A 24,736-nucleotide genomic window follows, 5' to 3' on the forward strand; every position below is an offset into this window, starting at 1 on the left:
ATATGTATGAATAAATAATGATAACAAAAATAATGAAAACAAATATGCTACATAATAAAGTAACACCCAAGTGAATACTTGGGATTTTCTTTAGGCTACCCAAATAAACAGCAAAGGAGATCAGTGCTTGATTAGTGTGGTGTGCTCTTCTTCTTTACTGATTGGATGATTACAGTTTAACTTAACTGGCTGGGAAAACCAGAGGGTTAGATCATTATCAAATAAACACGATTATTAAACAATTAGTGTCAATTAGAATGGTGTTTGCAATACTTCCATCTTGGGAAATTGAGAAGAATGGTGATCCTTTCTGCTTTCGAAAGAGTCCTGGTATTACCTGCTGGGTTTGAATGGGGCCTGGGTTTAATTGAATGTCGTCTGCTAGCAAAATCAACAAGGAGTAGTTATGGCTGCATTATATTCAATTGCATTTCTTGTTTCGAGTTGTTTGTCAGGTGGTTTTCAGTCTTGATGTGCAAATACAAATACATAATTGTGGTCCATATTGTCTCACCAGGTCTTTCATCATACTTTTACACTTTGGAAGTGTTGATGGTGAAACAGGGATTAAAATTCATTTTAAGTGATATTAAAAAGGTCTTAAATTTAACTTGTTGAACCTGCAGAAACTTTGAAATAATAATGTTAAGTCAAATGTTTAAGTTAGTATTTTTATTTTCATCATGTCAAGCTTTTAATCTCTCTCTCTGTCTTTGGGCTTTGTGACCTCTGACCTCTTATCCACCGTCTCTGTGTTCAGAAACCAGGAAGTAAGACAGATGTGGTTCAGCTCTGTGGAGCTGTTATAGAGTGGACGACAGAGAAGTCGAGCAAAAAAAACGTCTTCCAGGTAACAAACAAATATAAACCTTTCACATGGTCACACTTTACACTGACCCAAGATTCACATTGTAGGCTGATGTTTTTACACTTTTTGTTTTAAACTTCTGTGTCCTGTTTCTCCCCCTGATAGTCACATGTTAAAGTGCTGAACTGACAGGAACAAGATTTGTGTGTTCTTAGAGCACAGAAGCAGAAACACTTAAGTCTGACTTTTTTCTTTATTTTGATCTCTATAAGCCTCGAAGGCATCTACTGTGACTACTCTGTCACTTCCGACAAAGGCGATTTAGAGTATCATATGGGCTGACATTTTCTCTTAACTTAATTTTCTCAAAATTTTCATCTGCTTCTTCCAGATCATAACAAACACAGGAAGTGAGTACCTCCTCCAGGCTGACAGTTACTCCACTGCCAGTAAATGGTACGACGCCATCAGAAAGACCATCGACTCTTCAGTAAGAACTCGCTTCCTTTTAACCTGGCTATTAATCAATCAGTGTTTTGATAATCATTTCCAAAATGTTCATCTGAGTTTCTCAGAGTAAAAGACTCAGTTGTCCGACCCAACAGTCGAAAACACAAAGATATTCAGTTTACTGTGATATAAAACAGACAAAAACATCAAATCTGAGACATTGGTGAATGAAATGACATGAAAAGACATTTCTTCCGAATGAGCAACCCTACCCCAATGAAGGCACTATTCTTCAGATTATTAGTGACATTAAAGCCTTCCTGTTACTGTAACTCTTTTTGTGTTCAGACTAAAGCAGATGGAGGTTTCCCTCTGCGGAGATCAAACAGTACAGAGTACCTGCCCAGACACAGCTCCCTACCTGGATATGGCTCCACCTCCCCCAACGCCAAACAACGCAACCCAGTCCACAGACGCTCCATCAGTGAGTAACTGACCCAAACCCATTATTATTATTATATATTATTTATCTGTGAGGGCAGCTGGTTGTAGTATTACTTTAAAGTGGTTATTATCTATATTTTAATATAAGTGTTGGATCACATGACTTTTTGTATGTGAATGGGGAAAACTTTATAGCAATAAATCTTACTGAAAAAAGCAGTAAAAGGCCACTGTACACCACCTGCTCAGCTGCAGACAGCAGACAGACACAGTTAGAGACGAGCTGCTGAACATAGTGGAGCATTTAGCTAAAGAGACACATATTTCCATCAAGAGGTGGTAGAGACCAAGAACAGAGCTATCCTGACAATGGGACAGTCCTAACACCATCCCCCACACCATCACCCACTTGCTCCAGCCCAACAGCCCCAACCCCCTCATCACACCTGTGGCTGAACTCTCACACCTCCTACCACCACAGCTTCCCCCCACAGTGCCCCCCCGCCCCTCCTCCAACATGGACACCTCTGTCTGTCCTTGAAAGAGATGTGAACAGGCTCTTCAATCAGAATCAGAATCAGAAATACTTTATTGATCCCCGGGGGGAAATTGTACAGTACCGGTGCTCCCATTCAAGAGTAAAGTAGCATAATATAGAACTAAAAGTATGTACAAAATATAAAAATGAGAAATAGAAAATAAAAGAATATACACATTTACAGTATTTAAGTGAACAATGAGGTAAAAAAAAAAAATAATAATACAATAACAATGTATATGTATGTTTGTGTTGCATTGAAGTGTATGACTATATATCTATTGCACTTAAACATTTAAGAATAAATAGTGAGGTAGTATATGAACAGGTGAAGTAGATACAGATTTCCAGTCTCTTCCTGAGTGTCTGACACTCAGAGGGAGGAGCTGAACAGTTTGATGGCCACAGGCAGGAATGATTTCCTGTGGCGCTCTGTTGTACATTTGGGAGGAATGAGTCTCCCACTGGAGGTGCTCTTGTGTCCGACCAGTACGTCATGGAGAGGATGTGAAACATTGTCCAAGATGCCCCGCAGCTTGGTCAGCATCCTCCTCTCTGACACCACCGTCAGAGAGTCCAGCTCCACCCCCACAACGTCACTGGCCTTGCGGATCAGTTTGTTTAGTCTGTTGGAGTCCGCCACCCTCAGCCTGCTGCCCCAGCATGCAACAGCATAGAGGATAGCACTGGCCACCACAGACTCATAAAACATCCTCAGCATAGTCCGGCAGATGTTGAAGGACCTCAGCCGCCTCAGAAAATAGAGACGGCTCTGGCCCTTCTTGTAGAGAGCATTAGTGTTCTTTACCCAGTCCAGTTTATTGTCTATGTGAACTCCTAGGTACTTGTAATCCTCTACAATGTCCACACTGACCCCCTGGATGGAAACAGGGATCATCGGCGCCTTGGTCCTCCTCAGATCAACAGTCAGTTCCTTTGTCTTTGTCACGTTGAGCTGCAGGTGGTTCTGCTCGCACCATGCGACAAAGTTGTCCGCAGCAACCCTGTACTCCTCCTCATCACCTGTGCTGATACATCCAACTATTGCTGAGTCGCCTGGTTTTGTCCCACCTCAAATCCATCACTGACCCTCTGCTGGATCCCCTGCAGTTCGCCTACAGAGCCAACAGGTCTGTAGACAACGCCGTCAACTTGGCCCTATACTTCATCCTCCACCACCTGGACTCCGCGTGATCCTACGCCAGGATCCTGTTCGTGGACTTCAGCTCTGCCTTCAACACGATCGTCCCGGCTCTTCTTCAGGACAATCTCTCCCTGCTTAAGGTGCCTGACCCCACCTGCAGGTGGATCACAGATTTCCTGTCCGACAGGAAGCAGCATGTGAAGCTGGGAAAACACGTTTCAGACTCGCGGACGATCAGCACCGGCTCCCCTCAAGGCTGCGTTCTTTCTCCTCTACTCTTCTCCCTGTACAACAACAGCTGCACCTCCAGTCACCAGTCCGCCAAGCTCCTGAGGTTCGCGGATGACACCACCCTCATCGGACTCATCTCTGGTGAGGATGAGTCTGCCTACAGGTGGGAGACTGACCATCTGGTGACCTGGTGCAACAGCAACAACCTGGAGCTTAACGCTTCAAAGACAGTGGAGATGGTTGTGGATTTTAGGAAGAGTGCAGCCCCACCCGCCCCCATCAACCTGTGTGACTCTCCAGTGGTCACTGTGGAGTCCTTCCGTTTCCTGGGCTCCATCATCAGCCAGGACCTCCGGTGGGAGCTGAACATCTGAACATCTGAACAGACTGCAGCGTATCATCCGCTCTGCAGAGAAGGTGATTGGCTGCAACCTCCCATCTCTTCAGGACCTGTACTACTCCAGGACCCTGAGGAGAGCATGGAAGATCGCAGCCAACCCTTCCCACCCCGGACACTATCTGTTTGACCCCCTCCCCTCTGGCAGGAGGCTGCGGTCCATCAGGACCAAAACCTCCCGCCACAAAAACAGTTTCTTCCCCTCTGCAGTCAACCTGACGAACACGGTCAAAGTCTTCCACTGACCCCGCCCCCCCCCCAACACAAACACAAGTTATACGATATATTTACGTACACCGCCTCTGTCCCCCCTGCGTTACATTAATGCACGCACCCCCTACTGGACACTTTATCTGGACACTTTATTTTGGTCACTACACCATCAGACCACGACAAATTCCTTGTAATGTATGTTACTTGGCAATAAACAGTTTCTGATTCTGACTCTGATTCTGGTTCTGCTCAAGGCTTCTGTCTGTTAAAGGGAGTCTGTCACCAAGTGCTTGCTCATGGTGGGAACTGTTGGGTCTCTGTAAATAATATAATAAAGAGTCCGGTCTAGACCTGCTCTATATGTAAAGTGCAAAGATAACTTCTGTTATGATTTGGCGCTATATAAATAAAATTGAATTGAATATTGGACTCCACATGAATGATCATGTTGCTATGTAACTGCTGGATGTGGAAATATGCAACTGCTTGACCACTTAAAAGCTACTTTATAAGAGGATAATATGTCAGATGTTTACAGACCGTAAGGCTGAAATCAAATGGACAAAAACTCAATTATTTCAGTTTTAATGTTCATGTTTTTCTGCAGACATGTTCAGCAGCTCCAAGCTGAAACACAGCACCTCTGACAGCGCCGACAAGAACGGAGTGAAGAACAGACTGAAGAAGTTCATCACCAGACGTCCTTCCATGAAGACTCTGCAGGAGAAAGGCCTCATCAAAGGTATCTGCTTTTTCTTCACCCACTAAACCTCTAACATACGTTTGCCCTCAAATAGCTTTATGTTTGTTAAAATCCTCTGTACCCACTCTTTCTGACTATAATATACTTATTATACTCTGTGTATCCTGTTGTTGTAGCTCTTCCTTGAAGCTCTCAGATGTCTCCACTCTCTGAAATATTTGTTTGTTATTGAAATATTCTATGTCAGAATCAGAATCAAATCACAAATACTTTATTGATCACCGGGGAGAAATTGTACAGTATCGGTGCTCCCATTCAAGAGTAGAAAGTAGCATAATTTAGAGCTAAAAGTATGTACAAAATATAAACATAAGAAATAGAAAATAAAAATATACACATTTAGAGTATTTAAGTGAAAAATAAAAGTAATAACAATGTATATGTATGTGTATATATATACATATATATATATATATATGTATGTATTGCACTGTTGTGTATGACATATATGTATTGCACTGAAACATTTAAAAAAATGAATAATGAGGTAGTATATGGCAGGTGAATTAGGTCTCCCACTGAAGCTGCTCTTGTGTCTGACGAGCACGTCATGGAGAGGATGTGAAACATTGTCAAAGATGCCCCGCAGCTTGGACAGCATCCTCCTCTCTGACACCACCGTCAGAGAGTCCAGCTCCACCCCCACAACGTCACTGGCCTTGCGGATCAGTTTATTGAGTCTGTTGGAGTCCGCCACCCTCAGCCTGCTGCCCCAGCATGCAACAGCATAGAGGATAGCACTGGCCACCACAGACTCATAAAACATCCTCAGCATAATCCGGCAGATTTGAAGGACCTCAGCCGCCTCAGAAAATAGAGACAGCTCTGGCCCTTCCTGTAGAGGGCATTAGTGTTCTTTACCCAGTCCAGTTTATTGTCTATGTGAACTCCCAGGTACTTGTAATCCCCTGAAATGTCCACACTGACCCCCTGGATGGAAACAGGGGGTCATCGGCGCCTTGGTCCTCCTCAGATCCACAGTCAGTTCCTTTGTCACGTTGAGTTGCAGGTGGTTCTGCTCGCACCATGCGACAAAGTTGTCCACAGCATCCCTGTACTCCTCCTCATCACCCTTGCTGGTACATCCAACTATTGCTGAGTCATCAGAAAACTTCTGAAGATGGCAGGTCTCTGTGCAGTAGCTGAAGTCTGTGGTGTAGATGGTGAAGAGGAAGGGAGAGAGGACGTGGCTTGACCATGGGCCGGAGCTGCTCCAGGATGAGTCTCTCCAGGGTCTTCATGATGTGGGAGGTCAGTGCCACAGGTCTGTAGTCCTTGGAGCCACTGGGACGCGGCGTCTTCGGCACAGGAACGAGGCACGGGACCCTCTGAAGACTCAGGCTCATGCTGAAGACATGGTGAAGTACTCCACATAGCTGGGGGGCACAGGCTTTAAGCACCCTGGGGCTGACACCATCAGGGCCTGCAGCCTTGCTTGAGTGGAGTCTCATCAGCTGTCTCCTAACATGGTCAGCAGTGAAGCACATTGGAGAGGTGACCGGCGGGCGAGGGGTGGTGTCGTCAGGTTGAAGAGTGCCGTCAGCCTGGGGACTGGGGAACGAGGTGTGAGGAGAGCTCTCACAGGGGGGTGGGGAGCTGTGAGGAGGGGGAGGGGGGGGGGTGGAAAAGGTGAAGGTTGGAGGCAGACAGCGGAAGAGTCATGGGGGAGGTGAGCAGGGCCCACAGTGTCAAATCTGTAGAAAAACAGATTCAGTTAGTTGGCCCGGTCCACACTGCCTTCAGCTCCTCTGTTGTTGTTTGGCCTGTAACCCGTGATGGTCCTCATTCCACTCCAGACCTCTCTGATGTTGTTCCACTGGAGATTCCACTCCAGCTTCCTCCTGTACTTCTCCGTAGCCTCCCTGATCTTCACCTTCAGTTCCCCCTGGATCGTTCTCACCTCCTCCCTGTTGCCAGCTCTGAAAGCCCTCTTCTTTGCATTCAGGATGGCCTTGATGTCCTTTGTCAACCATGGCTTGTTATTTGTATAACAATGGATAGTCCTGGGACAGTGGAGTCCACACAGAAGTTGATGTAGTCTGTGATGCACTCTGTGAGCCCATCAATGTCCTCTCCATGCGGCTCACAGAGCGCCTGTCAGTCAGTCACCTCAAAACATCCCTGAAGTGCCTCCTCCGACCATCTTCTCACTGTCCTTATGGTTGCAGGCTGGCTCTTGACTAGAGGCACATAACAGGGGTTGAGGTGCACTAGGTTGTGGTCTGACCTACCCAGAGGAGGGAGGGGAGAGGAGCTGTATGCATCCTTAACATTAGCATACAGCAAGTCCAGGGTCCTCTCCTCTCTAGTAGGATAGCTCACATACTGTGTGAAGGTGGGAAGTGTCTTCGCCATGGTGACGTGATTGAAGTCACCCGAAATAGCAATGAGTGCATTCGGGTGTTGAGTCTGTAGACGGGCTATGGCGTAGTGAATGACGTCACACGCCGACTTCGGGTTGACAGAGGGGGGGATGTAAACAAACACAACAATGGCATGTGAGAATTCCCTGGGCAAATAATACGGTCTGAGTCCAACAGCCAACAGTTCAATATCCGGGCAACAGACATGATCCTTGATGGTGATGTGGGAAGGATTGCACCACCTGTTTTTAACGAGAACGGCAAGCCCCCCTCCTTTATGCTTACCGCTCCCGGTGCAATCCCTGTCGGCCCAGACGGTCTGAAAGCCATCAATGGAAACGTTATCGTCGGGAATGTCCTGGTGCAGCCATGTCTCTGTAAAGCACATTAAGCTACACTCCCGGTACTCCCTCTGACTCCTGGCCAGCGCCGTTAGCTCATCCATCTTGTTTGCCAGCGATCTCACATTGCCCATGATGAGAGAGGGGAGACACAGCTTATATCTCCTTTTCTCCATAAGCCTCTGCTGTCTCGACCCAACTCTCTTCCCTCCTCGCTTCGTTCCCCCTCTACATCCTCTGCGTGTTTTTCTCCAGATTTCAGTCGGGATCTCCGATGATCTGGTCTCCAAGCCGGCCGGCTTCAGAGCGATCAGCTGATCTCTGGAGTAATGTTCATGTCTGCTGTATAATTCAGACACATTGCACCAAAAATCATCTTTGGAAACTTAGATAAAGTCCTGAGGGTTTGAATGAAGCTTGGACAAACAGGTCAGAGAGGTTTTAAGACATATAAACTGGCATCTTGGCTTTGAATATATTTACCTTTAAAGTTTCTCTGAAACAAACAGGATCTATGCGTGTCGTTTTTGTGGTTACTTTTAGAGGAATTATAAAAAGTCATAATTTGTATGTTAATGCTAATGAATTAAACCTGTTGTTACATTAATGATTAATATTAATGTTACAATGTCTGTTTCAGATCGAGTTTTTGGCTGCCATCTGTTGACTCTCTGCGAGCGTGAAGGAACCACAGTGCCGAGGTTCGTTCAGATCTGTTTGGACGCTGTTGACAAGCGAGGTATGTTCACTAACAACTGACAATGGCTAAAATAGAAGAGAATAGACCATATATGTGGTTTGCTGAGGCCTCATCGTCATAACATATGAGAAGTTATCTTACATGACGCAGAGCGGTCAATTCAATTCAATTTTATTTATATAGCGCCAAATCACAACAAAAGTCCTCTCATGACACTTTACAAATAGAGCAGGTCTAGACCGACTCTTTATAATGTTATTACAGAGATCCAACAGTTCCCACCATGAGCAAGCACTTTGACGACAGTGGCAAGGACAAACTTTCTTTTAAGAGGCAGAAACCTCGAGCAGAACCAGACTTAGGTGGGCGGTCATCTGCTTTGACCAGTTGGGTTGGAGAGAGAGACAGACAACGAGAGGGAGAGACAGACAGAGAAAGAGAGAGAGACGTAGAGACGCAGACAGACAGACAGACAGCCAGAGATGTATAGCAGCACCAGCAGTAGCCATAGCAACTTTAATTATAATAACAATGGAAATATGACTGACTGAGATATGATTAATAATAGCGATAGCAACTTTAATAGTAACAGGACTATGACTAAAAATAATAATTGTAGTGATGGGAGTCAAGTGGGCCCATAGCATCAGCAGCAGCCAGGCGTACCAGGACCATGATCCACAGGAAACTGCAAGACGAGAAAGCACAAAGAAACTCCGGGAAGATATAAAATTAATAACATGCATTGGTGGAACGTGAACGTGTACAGATGGAGAGGAAGCGGAAGAAAGCTCAGTGCATCATGGGAAGTCCCCCAGCAGTCTCGGCCTATAGCAGCATAACTAGGGGCTGGTCCAGGCAGGCCTGAGCCAGCCCTAACTATAAGCGTTATCAAAAAGCAAGGTTTTAAGCCTACTCTTAAAAGTAGAGAGTGTGTCTGCCACCCGGACTCACACTGGGAGTTGATTCCACAGGAGAGGAGCTTGACAGCTGAAGGCTCTGGTTCCTTTTTGACTTTTGGAGACTCTAGGAACCACAAGCAACCCTGCATTCTGGGAGCGCAGTGCTCTAGTGGGGTAATAGGGTACTATGAGCTCTTTAAGATATGATGGTGCCTGACCAGTAAGAGCTTTGTAGGTGAAGAGAAGGATTTTAAACTCTGTTCTAGAATTTACAGGGAGCCAGTGCAGAGAAGCTAATATAGAAGAGATATGATCTCTTTTCCTTTGCTAGGTAAATGGCGCATAATCTGGGCGCAATGTAAGGCGCAAGGCACAAAGGGGTTGTATTTAGTCTCTTAATTATTCATAGGTGTGTTTTGTGCATAACATGAATTAAACCAAGTGTCATATCCCATTCCCTTTAAACGCCTGGTGCGTCTGCCGATATTTAACTGATGAGGAGGAGGAGAGCTGCTGCTCATCCCTGTGAGTGTAACAAGCAGTGGTTAAATTGTGCCGGGGCTGTCCGGGGCTCAGGTTTTCTCAGTCTTAATAATTCAAACAATAAAACATGTTTTGTTCATAGCTGTAGAGATCATAGGCCTAAATGAGGTGATGTAAAAACTTGAACATCAGAGCCTCTGAGTGACTGATATTGGCTGAGTGGTTTATGCGCTATCCCTCCTGCCTGTCAGCTCATGGAGAGCTGCCTTTTCTCGCTGAACTGTTAAGAGTGCGTAACCTTCGTCTCCAATTTCTCACATCAGTAGACTTTATTTTGTTCCCAGCCCTTATTGTTTCATCTCGTGAAGTGGGTGTGTTTGTGCTTGTGGTGCTGGACGGACCCACTGAGGATCTATATAGACTATACTGCTTCGCCCTTTGCCCCCCCCCACATAAAAAATCCTGATTTAACCCCTGGCAACAAGCAGAGTGTATGCATGTTGTGTAGTGCATCTTACTATCTGAATAATGCAGCAAAATACTGCACCAGACTTTAGACTAGGTGGTTGTCGGTCACTTTCTGCTGCCTCAAGATAGCACTGCACCAACGATCATTTTAAGACCAGCGTGCCCATGGGCACACACATGGGCGCAAGTACATGTGCTACTTACACAACGTGGGCGCTGGGCGTGAAAAAGACAACTGTGTCGTTGGAAACTAGCAATGACACTTGCACTGTGCTGTGCGCTGCTTTGTGCGGGGTGTAAGATCAGAATCAGAATCAGAAACTGTTTATTGCCAAGTAACATACATTACAAGGAATTTGCCATGGTCTGATGATGCTGACAACAACCATGTAAAAATGTAAAAATATAAAGGTAAAAGAATAAGATAGATAAATAAGAAACAGTGCAGTGACCAAATAAAGTGTCCAGTAGGGGGTGGGTGCGTTAATGTAATGTAAAACTTGTGTTTGTGTTGGGGGGGGGGGGTTCAGTGCAAGGCTTTGGCCGTGTTCGTCAGGTTGACTGCAAAGGGAAAGAAACTGTTTTTGTGGCGGGAGGTTTTGGTCCTGATGGACCGCAGCCTCCTGCCAGAGGGGGGGGGGGGGGGGTCAAACAGATAGTGTCCAGGGTGGGAGGGGTTGGCAGCGATCTTCCCTGCTCTCCTCAGGGTCCTGGAGTAGTACAGGTCCTGAAGAGATGGGAGGTTGCAGCCAATCACCCTCTCTGCAGAGCGGATGATACGCTATGTCCTTGGTGGAGGCAGCAGCATACCAGACAGTGATGGAGGAGGTGAGGATGGAATCTATGATGGCAGTGTAGAAGTGAACCAGCATTGTTTGTGGCAGATTAAACTTCCTCAGCTGCATCAAGAAGTACATCCTCTGTTGGGCTTTCTTGATGAGGGAGCTGATGTTCAGCTCCCACCGGAGGTCCTGGCTGATGATGGAGCCCAGGAAACGGAAGGACTCCACAGTGACCACTGGAGAGTCACACAGGGTGATGGGGGCGGGTGGGGCTGCACTCTTCCTAAAATCCACAACCATCTCCACTGTCTTTGAAGCGTTAAGCTCCAGGTTGTTGCTGTTGCACCAGGTCACCAGATGGTCAATCTCCCACCTGTAGGCAGACTCATCCTCTCCAGAGATGATTCCGATGAGGGTGGTGTCGTCCGCGAACTTCAGGAGCTTGACGAACTGGTGACTGGAGGTGCAGCTGTTGGTGTACAGGGAGAAGAGTAGAGGAGAAAGAACGCAGCCTTGAGGGGAGCCGGTGCTGATTGTCCGCGAGTCTGAGACGTGTTTCCCCAGCTTCACGTGCTGCTTCCTGTCAGACAGGAAATCTGTGATCCACCTGCAGGTGGGGTCAGGCACGTTGAGCAGGGAGAGATTGTCCTGAAGAAGAGCCGGGACGATGGTGTTGAAGGCAGAGCTGAAGTCCACAAACAGGATCCTGGCATAGGATCCCGCGGAGTCCAGGTGCTGGAGGATGAAGTGTAGGGCCAAGTTGACGGCATCGTCTACAGACCTGTTGGCTCTGTAGGCAAAATGCAGGGGGTCCAGCAGAGGGTCAGTGATGGATTTGAGGTGGGACAAAACCAGGCGTTCAAATGATTTCATGACCACAGAGGTCAGGATAGGGCCCCTGGACTCCAGGTACATGCAGGCAAGCTGTCTCTCGACTTGCTGTACTGCTGTACTTAAGTCAGTCGTTTACCTCTCATAGATAGATAGATAGATAGACAACCGAATCAAGAAAATACATTAAAAAAACTACAGGTACCCTTTACTTAATTGAGGTCAACTGAAGACTAAAGTAGACATAACTGACCAAGCAAATTTCTTCTTCTGCTTCTTCTTCTTCTTCTTCTTCTTCTTATCGTCACCAGCTACGGAGTTCTTATAGCCCTGTTATCAGTCATGTGTCTTGTAGATAATTATAATAATAACGTGATTAAAAACTGAACTGTTTGAGATGATTTTAAAGTATGTATGTTTTAATCCCTTTACGTTCCTTTACTTTCATTTTTATATTTTGGGCCAAAATAACATGACCCACCTGACAAATGACACAAAGGGAGGGTTTATTATTATTATTATTATTATCATTATTATTAGTATTATTAGTAGTAGTATTATTTTTATTTATTGGTCTACACGGATGCACAATAAAGAGTTAACTCTAACTGTAAATTAACCTTAATACAAATAAAGTTATACAAATAAACTAATCCGACTCTTGAGCAAAAACAACTAAACTTAAAAAATAATTCGATTTAACTAGGATCCTAAATGTCAGACTCCCCTCTGACACAGCCAGTTGGTCTCTTCTACTTCCTATTAGAAAACTGTCACAAACTAAAAAATATGAGCTGTATGAAAACATAAGATTGCCATCTCTTAAAACGTTTTTATGTTAACTGATTAAATAAAAAGAAAACTACTGGCAGTGTTTGGTGTTGGTCAGTGGGGAGGCCGTCAGTCACTGGATGACTTTTACATTTCTGCTCTGGTTTGAAGTCAGTTTATGTTTTGTTTCGTATATATATTTATCATCAACTTTGTGTTTGTGTTTTCAGGTCTGGAGGTTGACGGGATCTACAGAGTCAGTGGAAATCTGGCCACAATTCAAAAACTTCGCTTCATTGTTGATCAAGGTCTGTTCAAGAGAAATCTCTTCTAATTCTGTTTGACTGTAACTGTCTGTTCCTGTCCTGCCTATTACAAATTACATTTAAATTCCAGTATTTTACAACAGAAAATATCTATGTCCTGATGCTGTTTTTCTAGTTGTGTTTTGTCACTCACAACTCTTCAGTAAAAATTTAATAATTATTGAAAAAGTTAAAAGTGAAGCATGAGTTAACTCTATCAACATAACCAAAACGAGACTTCTGGTGAGGCATGTGGCAAGATGGCAGCACGGTACTGGGTGCTGACAGAAAACCTCTTTTTTTGTGTTAATTGGGGCTCTTAGACAGTCTGAACAGAAGTTAGATTCTGAGAAAGATTTAACTACAGACATGGCCTCAAAAAAATATAAGTTCAACTAAGAAACAAAATTAAATAAGACTGCACCAAGCTAATCACCCATCCAAGGAAATAGCTATGCTAATCAACAGTGGCAACAGAGATAGAATATCTGCAAGAAATGGAAATCACTTGTAAAAGCTCTCTACCCATTAGAGAAACATATGGCAGAGTATGGCAACATTCTCCAGTCATCAAAAGAGCAAGATACTAGCTCCTGTCTTAGGAGTAGTGCACATGCGCCGACCGTGCATGCGACCTGTTACAGTCACTCCTGTTTGTTTTTTTATTTTTTCTTACTTTTCTCCTTTACTCCTTTATTTAACTCAGTACTTTTTAAGATACTGACTTTTGAAGTTGCGCCCTCTCCAAACATACTGGTGGAGAGAGTTCTCGTACTTTTTTTCACTCTGGAATTACTTTCATTCAAACATCGGACAGTCGTGCAGCAACTTCTGGGCCGTATTGTTTACTCCAGAGATCAGTTAATCGCTCTGAAGCCGGCCACTGAAATCTGGAGAAAAACACACAGAGGATGCAGAGGAGGAACGAAGCGGAGGGAAGAGAGGTGGGTTGAGACAACAGAGGCTTATAGAGAAGAGGAGATATAAGCCGTGTCTCCCCTCTCTCATCATGGGCAATGTGAGATCGCTGGCAAACAAGATGGATGAGCTAACGGCGCTGGCCAGGAGTCAGAGGGAGTACCGGGAGTGTAGTTTAATGTGCTTTACGGAGACATGGCTGCACCAGGACATTGCCAATGACAATGTCTCCATCGACGGCTTTCAGACTGTCCGGGCCGACAGGGATTGACCGGGAGCGGTAAGCGTAAAGGAGGGGAGCTTGCCAGGTGGTGCAATCCTTCCCTCATTACCATCAAGGATTGTGTCAGTTGCCCACACATTGAACTGCTGGCGGTTGGACTCATACGGTACTATTTGCCCAGGGAATTCTCACATGACATTGTTTACATCCCTCCCTCTGCCAATCCGACGTCGGCGTGTAACATCATTCACTCCGCCATAGACCGTCTACAGACTCAACACCTGAATATATTCATTGCTATTTCGGTTGACTTCAACCATGTCACCATGACTAAGGCACTTCCCACCTTCACTCAGTATGTGAGCTGTCCTACTAGAGAGGAGAGGACCCTGGACTTGCTGTATGCTAATGTTAAGGATGCCCCTCCCCCCTCAAGCTAGATCAGACCACAACCTAGTGCACCTCAACCCCTGTTATGTGCATCTGGTAAAGAGCCAGCCTGCAACCACAAGGACAGTGAGGAGATGGTCGGAGGAGGCTTATGAGACACTTCAGGGGTGTTTTGAGGTGACTGACTGGCAGGCGCTCTGTGAGCCACGTGGAGAGGACATTGATGGGCTCACAGAGTGCATCACGGACTACATCAACTTCTGTGTGGACTCCACTGTCCCAGCAAGGACTGTTCATTGTTATTCAAATAACAAGCCATGGTTGACAAAGGACATCAAGGCCATCCTGAATGCAAAGAAGAGGGCTTTCAGAGCAGGCAACAGGGAGGAGGTGAGAACGATCCAGGGGGAACTGAAGGTGAAGATCAGGGAGGCTAAGGGGAAGTACAGGAGGAAGAACAACATCAGAGAGGTCTGGAGTGGAATGAGGACCTTCATGGGTTACAGGCCAACCAACAGCAGAGGAGTTGAAGGCAGTGTGGACCGGGCAAACAAATTGAATCTGTTTTTCAACAGATTTGACACAGTGGCTCCAAGGACTACAGACCCATGGCACTGACCTCCCACATCATGAAGACCCTGGAGAGACTCGTCCTGGAGCAATTCAATTCAATTCAATTCAATTTTATTTATATAGCGCAAAATCACAACAAAAGTCATTTCATAACACTTTACAAATAGAGCAGGTCTAGACCAACTCTTTATAATGTTGTTACAGAGACCAGGCCTGAGCCAGCCCTAACTATAAGCGTTATCAAAAAGCAAAGTTTTAAGCCTACTCTTAAAACTGTGTCTGCCTCCCAGACCCAAACTGGCAGCTGATTCCACAGGAGAGGAGCTTGATAGCTGAAGGCTCTGGCTCCTGTTCTGCTTTTTGAGACTCTAGGAACCACAAGCAACCCTGCATTCTGGGATCGCAGTGCTCTAGTGGGGTAATAGGGTACTATGAGCTCTTTAAGATATGATGGTGCCTGACCGGTAAGAGTTTTGCAGGTCAGGAGAAGGATTTTAAACTCTATTCTAAATTTTACAAGGAGCCAGTACAGCGAAGCTAATATAGGAGAAATATGATCTCTTTTTCTGGTTCCTGTCAGTACACGTGCCGCAGCATTCTGGATCAGCTGGAGAGTCTTCAGGGACTTATTGGGACAGCCTGATAATAAGGAATTGCAATAATCCAGCCTAGACGTGACAAATGCATGGACTAATTTTTCTGCATCTGTTTGAGACAGGATCTTCCCGATTTTTGCAATGTTATGGAGGTGAAAGAAGGCAGTCCTTGAAGTTTGTTTTACATGACAGTTAAAGGACATGTCCTGATCAAAGACAACTCCGAGATTCCTCACGGTGGCGCTGGAGGCCAGGGCAATGCCATCTAGGGTAACAATATCCTTAGATACTGTGTTTCTGAGGTGTTCAGGGCCAAGAACAATAACTTCTGTCTTGTCCGAGTTCAACATCAGATGATTGCAGGTCATCCAGGTCTTTATGTCCTTAAGGCATGCTTGGAGCTTGGCTAACTGATGAGGTTCTTCTGGCATAAAGCATAAGGTGAATAGTATTGGTCCAAGCACAGAACCTTGTGGAACTCCGTGATTGACTTTGGCGTACATGGATGTAGTCTCTCAGAGTACAGTCGTTTAGCTTCTATTACCGCCTTGCTAAACTTGTACTTGGCTTCCTTAAACTCCACTCTGTTGCCACTCTTAAATGCCTCTTCCTTTTCAAATCTCAACTGTCGCAAATCTTGGTGTGTGTGGTGTGTAGTCCTGTAATAGGAATTCAAACGTTGTTAAATAATAGTCCGATAACAAAGGATTCTGTGGAAAGACAATTAGATGCTCAATTTCAAGTCCATATGTCAGAACCAGGTTGAGGGTGTGATTAAAAGAGTGAGTGGGTTTCTGTACCCTCTGACAGAAGCCGATCGAATCCAATAATGAGAGAAACACAGTACCAAGGCTATCCTTATCAACGTCCACATGAATATTAAAATCACCTATGATAATGACTTTGTTTTAAGGACTAAACCTGATAAAAACTCAATAAAAATTCAGAGTATGGACCTGGAGCGCAATAGACTATAATGAATAAAACTGGCTCCAGTGTTTTCCATGTTGGGAGTGAGAGACTCAGAACAAGGCTTTCAAATGAGTTATAATCCAGTTTAGGTCTAGAGTTCATCAACAGGCTTGAGTCAAAAATGGCTGCCCATCCACCTCCTCGGCCGGTGCCTCGAGGAATGTGAGTATTAGTATGACTGGGCGGAGTGGATTCATTCAGGCTGACATATTCTTCATGACACAGCCAGGTTTCTGTCAGACACAGTAGATCAATATGATTATCTGATATTAGCTTGTTTACTAATACAGCTTTAGATGACAGAGATCTGATGTTTAACAGTCCACACATAATTTTCCTATTGTTTTGGCCTATAGCAGTGGTGGTCTTAATTTCTATTAAGTTTTTATTAATGACTCTTCTCCTGTTTATTTTTGATTGAATTAATTTAAGTGGTTGGGGGGCAGACACAGTCATTATGGGGTTTTGGGTGGGTAACTGCTCTAATGGAAGCGCAGAAAAGCGTGTAGGACTGCGACTCTGCCTCCCGGTCTGGACTCTGGGTTGTCACGGTTTTGGTTCACAAATAAAGTTGGTCAGATTTCTAGATATGAGAGCCGCTCCATCCAAAGTAGGATGAATGACACACCAAGCAGGACAGAGCAGGAGAGTGAGAAGGAGACAGAGGAGTCATCGCTAGCTGCTAAGCTAATGTAACAGACAGAATAGTGTGTAAACAACTATGAGATTAGCAAAAAAGTCGCTAAAAGAAGGAGAGAACTATCAGTGTTAAGCAGAACTAGTGTACGTTTAAGTGGTTAGCGGCTGATTAGCCGCTGTAATGAAATATATAAAAAACAAATATAACTTGTTTGAGCTTATAGCCGCCAAACACACACGCTGCCAGTGACACAGAAACCGGAAGTGAAGCAATACGCTTACCGCAGCTCCGGCCCTTGGTCACACTTGGACACACTTGGCCACATTTGGACCCCCTTCAGTTCGCCTGTCAGCCTCGACTTGGAGATGAGGATGCCATCATCTACCTGTTCAACCGCGTCTACGTCCACCTGGATAAGCCGGCGAGCACTTATCATATGTCATATTTTATTACTTCTGCAGTACGTTCAAAACCATCTGTCCAGCTCTACTGGGTGAGAAGCTGACAGAGATGCAGGTGGATGCCCCCCTCGTGTCCTGGACTGTCTACCTGACTGGCAGACCACAGTATGTGCGCTTATAACACTGTGTCAGACAGAGTGGTCAGCAACACCGGGGCCCTGCAGGGGACTGTCCTCTCTCCCTTTCTCTTCACCATCTACACCACGGACTTCAGCTACCGCACAGAGACCTGCCATCTTCAGAAGGTTTCTGATGACTCAGCAATAGTTGGATGTATCAGTAAGGGTGATGAGGAGGAGTACAGGGATGCTGTGGACAACTTTGTCACATGGTGCGAGCAGAACCATCTGCAGCTCAACGTGACAAAGGAGCTGACTGTGGATCTGAGGAGGACCAAGGTGCCAATGACCCCTGTTTCCATCCAGGAGGTCAGTGTGGACATTGTAGAGGATTACAAGTACCTGGGAGTTCACATTGACAATAAACTGGACTGGGCGGTGAACACTAATGCCCTCTACAAGAAGGGCCAGAGCCGTCTCTGTTTTCTGAGGCGGCTGAGGTCCTTCAACATCTGCCGGACTATGCTGAGGATGTTCTATGAGTCTGTGGTGGCCAGTGCTATCCTCTATGCTGTTGCATTCTGGGGCAGCAGGCTGAGGGTGGTGGACTCCAACAGACTCAATAAACTGATCCGCAAGGCCAGTGACATTGTGGGGGTGGAGCTGGACTCTTTGACGGTGGTGTCAGAGAGGAGGATGCTGTCCAAGCTGCAGGTCATCTTGGACAATGTCTCACATCCTCTTCATGACGTACTGGTCGGACACAAGAGCACCATCAGTGGGAGACTCATTCCTCCCAAATGTACAACAGAGTGTCACAGGAAATCATTCTTGCCTGTGGCCATCAAACTGTTCAACTCCTCCCTCTGAGTGTCAGACACACAGAATAAACAGACTGAAAATCTGGACCTACTTCACCTGCCATATACTACCTCATTAATTATTCTTTAAACAGTGCAATACATATATATATAAACATATATATACACTATATTGCCAAAAGTATTGGCTCACCTGCCTTGACTCGCATATGAACTTAAGTGACATCCCATTCTTAATCCATAGGGTTTAACATGTCGTCAGTCCACCCTTTGCAGCTATAACAGCTTCAACTCTTCTGGGAAGGCTTTCCACAAGGTTTAGGAGTGCCTTTATGGGAAGTTTTGACCATTCTTCCAGAAGCGCATTTGTGAGGTCACACACTGATGTTGGACGAGAAGGCCTGGCTCTCAGTCTCCGCTCTAATTCATCCCAAAGGTGTTCTATCGGGTTGAGGTCAGGACTCTGTGCAGGCCAGTCAAGTTCATCCACACCAAACTCTCTCATCCATGTCTTTATGGACCTTGCTTTGTGCACTGGTGCACAGTCATGCTGGAACAGGAAGGGGCCATCCCCAAACTGTTCCCACAAAGTTGGGAGCATGGAATTGTCCAAAATCTCTTGGTATGCTGAAGCATTCAGAGTTCCTTTCACTGGAACTAAGGGGCCAAGCCCAGCTCCTGAAAAACAACCCCACACCATAATCCCCCCTCCACCAAACTTTACACTTGGCACAATGCAGTCAGACAAGTACCGTTCTCCTGGCAACCGCCAAACCCAGACTCGTCCATCAGATCGCCAGATGGTGAAGCGCGATTAGTCACTCCAGAGAACGCGTCTCCACTGGTCTAGAGTCCAGTGGCGATGTGCTTTACACCACTGCATCCGACGCTTTGCATTGCACTTGGTGATGTATGGCTTGGATGCAGCTGCTCGGCCAGGGAAACCCATTCCATGAAGCTCTCTACGCACTGTTCTTGAGCTAATCTGAAGGCCACATGAAATTTGGAGGTCTGTAGCGATTGACTCTGCAGAAAGTTGGCGACCTCTGCTCACTATGCGCCTCAGCATCCGCTGACCCCGCTCTGTCATTTTACGTGGCCTACCACTTCGTGGCTGAGTTGCTGTCGTTCCCAGTCGGTTCCACTTTGTTATAATACCACTGACAGTTGACTGTGGAATATTTAGGAGTGAGGAAATTTCACGACTGGACTTGTTGCACAGGTGGCATCCTATCACAGTCCCATGCTGGAATTCCTGAGAGCGACCCATTCTTTCACAAATGTTTGTAGAAACAGTCTGCATGCCTTGGTGCATGATTTTATACACCTGTGGCCATGGAAGTGATTGGAACACCTGATTTCAATTATTTGGATGGGTGAGTGAATACTTTTGGCAATATAGTGTATGTATATATATATACATTGTTATTGTATATAGTTTTTTTTTTCACTTAAATATTGTTAATGTGTATATTTTTAATATCTTATTTTTGTACATACCCTTATTTCTAAATTTATGCCACTTTCTACTCTTGAATGGGAACACCGGTACTGTATAATTTCCCCCCGGGATCAATAAAGTATTTCTGATTCTGATTCTGATTCTGAAGAAATTTAACGACTTGGAGGACAGATCCAGGAGAAACAATGTGCAGCTAGTCAACTTACCGACTGGTACGGAGGGCGAAGATCCAAGGGGTTACCATCAGAAGATGTAGATCGTTCCTTATATATCTGGCGATTTTGAGAGTGAATCACAAGGGCATGAGGATGCCATTTAACTCTGCAGAATAGGCGAAAGAAGCCCTGAAATCATTGATGCTGGACGATATGGAAGAAGACCCTGGGCAAAGAGCACAAGCTCCTCTGGAAGAGATGGAACTGCAGTAAGAATTTTGACCAGCCTATTTGTGCAATCTAACAGGCGCGGGCAAGTTAGCATCCTGTGGGTGATGTTTTCTGTGACTCAATTAGCTTGTTAATACAAGGACAACATGGTAATGAGATATAAGTCCGTCCACAATATATCTTTTATTTCTATTGTTGATAGTTTGTTTTGAATAACTTTACTTGTATGTTCACTTATATTACTATATAAATGTGTTTAACATTGCTAAGTGGCACTCACAGATGTTACAAGGTATGGGGTTGGTTTAATGGGAGGGGGATAACAAAGTTGCATTCATTAGCCTGCATACCCTAACTATGTTACAGCAAGGTAACAGCAAGTGCGGTTTAATAATATTACAGATTCTAAATTCAAACTATTGTCGTTTTCATGAAGAAGTCAGGCAGTAATTGGCCTTTTTCCTTCATTCTGTGAGAAACCAGGTTCTGATTTTATGCTGCGAACAGCAAGGCACAGTGAAAGGAGTTGGTTACTTCGTTGAGAAGTGGCAGGTGTGCAGCCTGTCGCCTGCAGCTCTTAATCTAAAATGAAGTATGGTGGTCTGGCTATGAGAGACTACTCTTCAACAGCTCACTGTTACCGCTCCTTCTTGTTCCATTACCCCCTGTAATATTTCAAACTGATCCATTGTCAAACAATGTCAAAAATGGCCACTGTCTTGTTTTGTAGACACATTTTAGATGAACAATAGCAGTCAGTGTGAATCTCACTGACAAACACATTGCATTTCCTGTGACTACTACATAATAAGTGAGGTTTTGCATTAGCAGTAACTTAATACAGATTTTTTTCTGGGAATGTCGTCCTAGTTCATAATGTTGTAAATGCAGGGGCATTCATGTGCTTTCATCAGTGGACCATAGGCTCAATCACCATTGTGTTACCTCATTAGGTAAATTAGATAGTGACTTAACGGACATTAATTTAAATGAAAATCTTTTGAGACTATAACTTTAAGTGACTACTAACTATATGTTGGTTCGGACATGAATGCTTTTGTAAGCAATAGTCTCGATATTTTCTTCAACTCTATCAAACTCTCAAGAATGTGCATCCAAAGTACTTAATCTCTTTCTAACAGACTGAAATTTAACTGATGTGTGGAGGGTGCATAATCCATCTGCTAAAGTGCCCAGTGATAAAGTTTCATCATAGCACCAATAAGATTAAAGTAAATAAAATAATATTTTAACCTAAGCCTAAATTGATGATAATTTGTTTGTTTGACAGAATTATTGAATTTCAAAAGCAACAATGATTAAATAACATGTGATGCACTGATAAACTCACTGGGGTGTTTTACCTTTTATAAAATATTTTGTGTGTTGTGTGAGATTTTGTGGTTAACCTTAGTACTACAGTAGTTAGTGTTCAGAGTTTTGTAAATTCTAATTCTGATGTGAAAACGGAGCCAAAGCAGATGTAAAATATTGTAATCACCTAAAGTTAGATGGAGAAACATTATTTTTATTATGTAAACATTGTTATAGTAATGTTTTTATCGACATAAACATTATTAAATGATCCCATATCTGTACTGGTCTGTCCCCCCAGAGGAGAACCTGGACCTGGACCACAGTCAGTGGGAGGACATACACGTCGTCACCGGTGCCCTCAAGATGTTTTTCCGCGAGCTACCCGAGCCACTGTTCCCCTTCAGGTTCTTCCAGCCATTTGTGGAGGCCGTCAGTGAGTCAAACCTGACAAACAAACTTCACGTTTCTAACTTTATTAGAATCCTATTTGGGATTATTTTTAGCTTGAATTATCAGATATGTCTGTTACAGATCCTCCTTTTTTTAAGCTCTGAAATTTCAGACGAAAACATCTCATATCAAGTTTTACTTTTTTTAATAATAGTATTAATAACTTAAATTTTTTTATTGCACTTTTCAAAACAAGAGTTGCAAAGTGTTTCACAGATAATAAAACATAATAATTATGTACATACAAAAAGACAATAAGTAAAACAAAGATAACTACATACAGACAAATGAAAAAATAATGGCTCTGTCAGGTCTAGTTACCAGCCTGGATTGATGAGCAGCTAGTGAGTGAAGAGAGGGTTAGATAGGGTTAGGGTTGTAATGTGATCACAACTTAAATTTAAAATCCTTGCAGCCACATTTTTTAATACATGTTAAACTACGATACTATACACATGTTCAACTACAATACTAAACACATGTTAAACTACGAAACTATACACATGTTAAACTACAATACTAAACACATGTTAAACTACGAAACTATACACATGTTAAACTACAATACTAAACACATGTTAAACTACGAAACTATACACATGTTAAACTACAATAATATACACGTTAAATTATGATACTTTATACATGTTAAACTACTATAATATACACGTTAAATTATGATACTTTATACATGTTAAACTACGATACTAAACACATGTTAAACTACGATACTATACACATGTTAAACTACAATACTTTATACATGTTAAACTACAATACTTTATACATGTTAAACTACAATACTACACACACGTTAAACTACAATACTATACACATGCTAAACTACGATACTTTATACACGTTAAACTACAATACTATATACATGTTAAACAACAATACTTCATACATGTTAAACTACAACACTATATACACGTTAAACTACAATACCTTATACATGTGAAACTATAACATGATGCATATATTAAACTATAATACGATGCATATATTAAACTACTGCTGCTGTTTCTCTGAACAGAGATGAAAGAATCTAAATACAAAGTTCAGGCAGTGAAGAAACTGATCCAGGAGCTGCCCAAACCCAACCAGGACACCATGAAGCTGCTCTTCAACCACCTGCACAGGTACGCCTACATAAACCCAAACTACACATGAACCCCACCCAAGGCCTGTACTAGGAGGCAGGATATGAGGTTAGTGAGGTAACTTCAGGGTTATGGTGGTGGTTCACTTATGAGTCAATCTTTTATCTTGGACCTATTTTTCATGGCGGAGCTATACGTTCCCCTCCGTCCGTTTACTTTTTCAAAGAGAGCACTAAAATCATACAAATTTTAAAGTAATTTAAACAATAAATTATTAAAATTGAGTAACTAACAAAAACTAGTGCACACATTGTTTCTTAGAGTAAAGAAATGAATTGAAACCAACAGACCAGAAGTTTAGAAAAACACATTTCAAAATTACAGTCAGTAATAGAAGTTATAAGAACATATTAGTTACTGGGAAAGCCAACGGTACCGCCACTTTAAGTCACTTTTTTAAGCAATTAACAGTAACAGTAGTTGACTGTTAATCGTAGGGTTGTCCACATGCTCAAGTGCCCTGGAGCAAGACACTGAAGCACAAACTGCTTCAGTACTGTACTGTAAGTCACATTGTGAAGTTTATTGTTGTTGTATTTTTATATAATATATATTATAATGTATTTTGGTGTGTAGTTTATTTTCTCAAGTTAAACAAAAGTACTGATTAATACACACTGTACTTGTAAACTCTGTATGTTCCCATGTTTCTATTCAGTTTGTGTTCCTTCTGCTGTTTAGAGTTCTGGCCTTTTCCAGGAAGAACCTGATGTCCACTCAGGGCATCAGCATCGTGTTCGGCCCAACGCTGATGTGGCCTGAACTGGACATAGGAAACATGGCGGTAAACATGGTCTACCAGAACCAGATCGTGGAGTTCATCCTCATTGAAAGTCGAGAAATCTTCAACCTGGACAGGAAGTAAAGTGCCCTGAGGTGGACCTGATCATCTGACAGACTCATATTTACGCATCAAAGCTAAAAATAACCAAATTCTTTCAGAAATGTTATTGTTTGAACAGAAAAGGTTTTGGCTGGACTGTAAAAAATAAATGGATGGCTTGTGATCAGAACACAGTTTGCAGAGGATCCTTTTTTAAAGAAATGTATATCTTAGTGTGTGATATTAATACACATACAGATTCCAAATATAAAGGTGAATTAAATCAAATGATCAAGTTTTCAGATGATACTACACTGTTGTCTTTGTTAGGAACCGAGAGTGTCATGCCTAGTACTACTGTTTATATAATACAGTTTATTACCATATAATACCTTTTTAAGCATTTAAGTATTTGCTGTGTGAATTATACATTTTATGGTTTGTTTTACCATTCAAAGCCACAACAGAGGGACAGAATGAGACATAATGAAGATTTAACTAATGAAATTTATTACAGTACAATGACAGATCACCACCTGTTCTACAGT

General features: G+C 43.5%; 1 protein-coding gene across 1 annotated transcript in view; it reads left to right on the forward strand.

The window, feature by feature from the left end:
• The window catches only part of arhgap15 (Rho GTPase activating protein 15), a 24,790-nt gene extending 412 nt beyond the window's left edge, over nucleotides 1-24,378 (forward strand). The window contains exons 2-10 of the mRNA XM_070914072.1: nucleotides 761-850; nucleotides 1,200-1,298; nucleotides 1,607-1,742; nucleotides 4,833-4,967; nucleotides 8,333-8,431; nucleotides 12,860-12,937; nucleotides 22,051-22,185; nucleotides 23,239-23,344; nucleotides 24,047-24,378. Of these exons, the coding sequence (XP_070770173.1) occupies nucleotides 761-850; nucleotides 1,200-1,298; nucleotides 1,607-1,742; nucleotides 4,833-4,967; nucleotides 8,333-8,431; nucleotides 12,860-12,937; nucleotides 22,051-22,185; nucleotides 23,239-23,344; nucleotides 24,047-24,230 (1,062 nt within the window). The 3' untranslated portion in view covers nucleotides 24,231-24,378. The remainder of the gene's footprint in view (nucleotides 1-760; nucleotides 851-1,199; nucleotides 1,299-1,606; nucleotides 1,743-4,832; nucleotides 4,968-8,332; nucleotides 8,432-12,859; nucleotides 12,938-22,050; nucleotides 22,186-23,238; nucleotides 23,345-24,046) is intronic.
• Nucleotides 24,379-24,736: the final 358 nt, after the last annotated feature.

This window comes from Enoplosus armatus, chromosome 11 (genome assembly GCF_043641665.1).
Source record: "Enoplosus armatus isolate fEnoArm2 chromosome 11, fEnoArm2.hap1, whole genome shotgun sequence".
NCBI classification, from domain to species: Eukaryota; Metazoa; Chordata; class Actinopteri; order Centrarchiformes; family Enoplosidae; genus Enoplosus; species Enoplosus armatus.